This window comes from Grammomys surdaster, unplaced genomic scaffold (assembly GCF_004785775.1).
Source record: "Grammomys surdaster isolate TR1022 unplaced genomic scaffold, NIH_TR_1.0 225730, whole genome shotgun sequence".
NCBI classification, from domain to species: Eukaryota; Metazoa; Chordata; class Mammalia; order Rodentia; family Muridae; genus Grammomys; species Grammomys surdaster.
The window spans coordinates 1-4,855 of NW_021624435.1; the positions used below are offsets into that span (position 1 = coordinate 1).

The window sequence follows — 4,855 nt, forward strand, 5'->3', positions numbered from 1 at the left end:
GTGTCTGGGTAGCATTGTAGAGCTGGCCCTGGTGTTCAAGGCATGGGTCAGCAGGCCCTGAGGGTGTGTGGGAGCAGGAAAGTTGACTCTGCTTGCTGGCTGCATTGGGTAGGCTAGCCATGGCAATGTTGGAGAGCTCACTCTGGTGGTGTCAGTACAGGAGATCTTGTGGGCTAACCACCTAGCTCAGCTACCACTCAAGTCCAGATCCAGGACTTTGAGTTGGTCTAACCCAACGTCTATGACCTGCTGGAGCAAGTGAAGAGTCTCGTCCTGCAAATCCAAAGCTGCAAGATCTCCATGACATAGGGAAATACCACAATATCCCAGAGGAGCCCTGGTGAGGATCTAGTACTCACAGTGTAGCAGTAGACAGAGATCTCGAAACAGACCAACGACTCCTTACAATACACACTGCAAGTAAAGATGTGTGGACAAAAGGTACACTGTGGGATGCACTGTGACACTACAGGTTCCACAGCTAGATTTAGTTGTTTTTGTTTTCGTTTTATTTTTTAATTTCCTTTTGGGAGGACAGTTGCAAGGGCAGGTACAAAGAGATAGGGAGATAAGTGGGATTGTGGTACATCATGTAAAATTCACAAAGAATCAATAAAATGTTAACAAAATTTTAAAAATAAAAATGTTAAAAGTGATCAAGACATTAACAATATACATTGTGATGGAGGACATGTTTATATATGTATTGGGAAAATATTCAATTGTGTTTTTTGTTACAGATGTGAATTTCTTCAAAGTAAGAAATCCTCAGAGGAAATTGCACAGTATATTCAAAGCTACAAGGGATTTGTTCATGTAACGGTAATTTACAACAGCCAACTTTTTCCAAACTCATTTTACTGCCTAATGTCTGAGGTGAAGTGTTTTGTTTTGTTTTAAAGATTTATTTATTTATTTTATGTATATTAGTGTGGTGTAGCTATCTTCAGACACACCAGAAGAGGGCATTGAATCCTATATACATATGATTGCAAGCCACCATGTGGTTTCTGGGAATTGAACTCAGAACCTCTAGGAGAGCAGTCAGTGCTCTTAGCCTCTGGGCCATCTCTTCAGTTCCCTAAATGTTTTTTTGTTGTTTTTCATGGTTTCTGTGACTTTCTCTTTCATCCTTTTCCCTCTTACCCACAGAGTGTGGGAGGGTTAGGAGTCCAATGTCTTACTAAGCTAAAGTCACTTCTCTGGCTGGCTTTGGGCTGGTTCTGCCTGCCTTTTGCTGAGAACATGGTGTGAAAAAAATCAGGGTAGAGGGCTCTTTCTCAGGGGGAAAAAACCTGGTGAAGTTTTCCTAGATAGTATATTGTTCAACTCGCAGGTGCCTCTGAAGTTCCCTCCTCTCTGTGTCTTTATTCTGCATTAATTAAAATACATCTGTGGTATGTAACCTAGTTCTGTTTTTGAGTTGGGTGTTTTGTATGAGTGACTCTGTATGTGGTTCCCACTTGGCTACAAGTAAACACTCACTGTTGTTTATCACTGAATGAAAAATTTCCAAGAGCTAGAGAGGTGTCTCAGTCGTTAAGAACACTGACTGCTCTCCCAGATGTTCTGTGTTCAGTTTTCAGCAACCATCTGGTGGCTCACAACCATCTGTATTGGAATCTGATGTCCTCTTCTGGTGTGTCTGAAGACAGTGTACTCAGATACATAAAATAAATAATTCTTTTAATTTTTTTTCTAAAATAATAGAAATACAACCAAAATTAAAGGTCTGTTTCACCAAACAACTCTGTTGCTCTAATGGAATCTCCCTTCAGTTGAAGCTCACACATAGATGCTCATTTTATACATCAATTAAAAAACTGAACTTCTTTCCTCAGGGAGAACATTTTCTGAAGTCCTGGATCAGAAGAGAACTACCTATGGTATCAGGTAAAATCTCAGGCACATTCCTAACACTTTGCTTGTTTCTTTCTTCATTCAAAAGTAATTACCTCTGCCCCACAACTGTTGCAGTAATTTCTAACCCGAATAAACCTGTATGAAAAACACAATCCAGTTAATATATTTATGAGCTATATGCCTAGACTGGGCAGATCTACCCCTGCACTGCTCATTGTCCTCACCCACTCCCCAGGTGTGAGACCCTTTGCTCCTTGCAGTTTCCTTTTGGCCAGATGGTTCTTCTCCACCCCATACACTGTAAGAGTCCTCTGTGCTCTGAAGCCCTGAGCCATCTCTCCAGGCCCCAGAGAGAGAATGACTCCTGTATTCCATTTTAAACCCTTAATCCTATACAGAAATGGAGAGAAAGAGGGGAGCGCCCCAGTCTTTGCTGCTCTGCTCCAGCAGGTATAACAGTCGCTCGTGGGGCCTCCTGCTTTTCTAACCACCTGCAAAAGTGACAAAAGCACAGGTTATCAAATGATTACACACACACACACACACACACACACACACACACACACACACAGAGAGAAAGAGAGAGAGAGAGAGAGAGAGAGAGAGAGTGCTAACTTGACCTTTGCTATCAAAGCCTCCTGGTCTCCATCTTTTCTCCCAAGCTTACTGCAATGACAGTGTCTTTGCTAATGAAGAACTAAGGATGGACACGTTTAAGGACTGGCCCCAAGAATCACCTGTGGCTGTTGAAGCTCTGGTCAGAGCAGGCCTTTTCTATACTGGTGAGTCAGAATTTCCTGTCTACCAGATGTTCTAATCTCCATCATTCCTAGGAAATCCCTTTGCTGCTTAATAAGACTTCCACTTTCCCACAGCTCCCTTGGTGCTCAGCCAAGGTCTAGGCTGACAGTATCCAATCCCTCTTACCCAGGGAACCACCTCCCCTGCTCCCTAATATTTCTTCAGTCAGAACTTATATGGACATACCTACCTTTAAGAGTTGCTAAGAAATATGTTTTTTCCCCCCAGGAAGAAAAGTGCCTATTTAAAGAGTTGGGGTTCCCCAGGGCTCGGGAGATGGCTCCCTCAAGACTCTCTCCTCACTAACCCAATCACAAAAGAACACACATGGTATTTACTTACTGATAAGTGGATTTTAGGCCAAAAGCTTGAAATAGCCAAGATTCAACTCACAGACCACATAAAGCTCATGAAGAAGGAAGACCAAGTGCGGGCACTTTTATCCTTCTTAGAAGGAGTAACAAAATACTCAAGGGAGCAAATAGGGAGACAAAGTGTGGGACAGAAACTGAAGGAGGGGCCCTCTGGAGACCATTCCACCTGAGTATCCATCCCATGTGCAGTCACCAAAGGTAGACGCTGATGTGGATGTCAGGAAGTGCATGCTGACAGGGGCCTGATATAGCTGTCTCTTTAGAGGTCTGCCAGAGTCTGACATATTCAGAGGCAGATGCTCATAGCTAACCATTGAACTGATCAAGGATTTCCCAATGGAGGAGTTAGTGAGAAGACTGAAGGAGCTGAAAGGGTTTGCAGCCCTATGAGGAGAGCAACAATACCAACCAACCAGAGCTCTCAGGGTCTAAACCACCAGCCTGGGAGCACATAGGGAGGGACCTATGACTCCAGCTGTATATGTAAGGGCTGATGGCCCTGTCGGGCATAGGTAGGAGAGGAGGTCCTTGGTCCCATGAAGGCTGGATGCTGTGTGTGGAGGAATTTGAGGATGGGGAGGTGGGTGTAGGGGGGTAGGTAGGGGCACATCGGCAGAGAAGCAGGAGGAGGGGCAATCGGATAGGGGGTTCTTGGGTGGGGTGTGGGGGAAATGGGGTAAGCAGATAATGTCTGAAATGTAAATAAAATATCCAATTTTAAAAAAGAGAGAAAAAAAGACTCTTTCCTCACATTCACTCCTCTTTTTCAACTCCCCATTCTAGACAAGTTGTAAACTCTAGACCCCAGGAGCGTTGTCTAGTTAGACAAAGAAGCCATTCTCTATTTGAACTGTAGAGTGCCTTCATGGATCAAGAGGGGAAGATGGTGATTTTCCATTTCCAGTTGAATCCCTTGGCTCAAGCACATTAAAATTTTCCCCCAGAATACAGTCTCCTGAGTAATGTGCTCTTATCTCCTGTAGAGCATACCTGGGAATAATATGAGGAGAGACAAGTCTTCATGATCTCACTGACATAAAAGCTTGTGTATTTGCTTCTGTGTTTTTGCACATGATCTTCAAATATATTCTTTCTGATTTACTCAGTAAGCAATTGCATTTTGGTTGCCTATGTCTGTGAATGCCCAGTATGTCATTAGTGTCCAGAACAGACAGAAATCTCTGCTCTCATCCAGCTACTCTTCAGATTCTGATGGCAAATCTTTCAGGATGATTGGTTTGGGAGAGCTTTCATCAAAGCACCCCAGTGAAGAACCAAGAGTCCTGTGTGAACTGTTGCCTCCTGGATGACTTGTCCACACAATACAACTGGAGATCCAAGTAGGAGATCACTAGGTAATCTGGAGCTGTCTTCTTGTGATTTGGACAATGTACGTGCTGTTGAATTGACCTCATTCCCTTTTCTAGGCACAAAGGACATCGTCCGGTGTTTTTCCTGTGGAGGATGTATGGAGAAGTGGGAGGAAGGGGATGACCCAATAGAAGATCACACCAAGTTTTTTCCCAAGTGAGCAAAATGATTTCTCTTGACTTTGAACATACCTCAAGCTCCTAAGATCCCACCTCTGCCCTACACAGGCTGGGTTATTGTCTGTGAGTCTTTAAGTTTATTTTAGCTGTTCACATGGACTGGCCTTAACTCTGCTTCATTCCACATTCTCACCATGTTCTCACCATTACTTTACAGATCACATGTACGAAGTTGTTGAGAGCCACAGTATGCATGTCTCATATGATACAGCACTGACAGAATCACTGGAAATAGTCTTTCTATTTAATTCTTTGTTCTCTTGCATT

The 4,855-nt window shown here is 43.4% G+C and overlaps 1 protein-coding gene across 2 annotated transcripts; it reads left to right on the top strand.

Annotated features, from left to right (window-relative positions):
- Positions 1-543: 543 nt before the first annotated feature.
- LOC114616017 (baculoviral IAP repeat-containing protein 1e-like) lies at positions 544-4,809 on the top strand. 2 transcript variants are annotated; one of them, XR_003710576.1, is made up of 4 exons: positions 544-822; positions 1,842-1,893; positions 2,526-2,645; positions 4,267-4,809. XR_003710576.1 is itself a non-coding variant. In XM_028761568.1 (4 exons), exons 2-4 carry the CDS (start codon positions 1,884-1,886, stop codon positions 4,567-4,569), a joined length of 234 nt encoding a protein of 77 aa, XP_028617401.1. In that variant the 5' UTR covers positions 544-822; positions 1,842-1,883; the 3' UTR covers positions 4,570-4,809. The 2 variants fall into 2 exon arrangements, 1 of the variants encoding a protein (XP_028617401.1); XM_028761568.1 differs by having other exon boundaries at positions 4,466-4,809.
- Positions 4,810-4,855: the final 46 nt, after the last annotated feature.

Coding starts and splice junctions, on each gene's coding strand:
- LOC114616017 (XM_028761568.1), top strand. Junction 2,646..4,465: donor AGCAGGCCTTTTCTATACTG/GTGAGTCAGAAT, acceptor TCCCTTTTCTAG/GCACAAAGGACATCGTCCGG.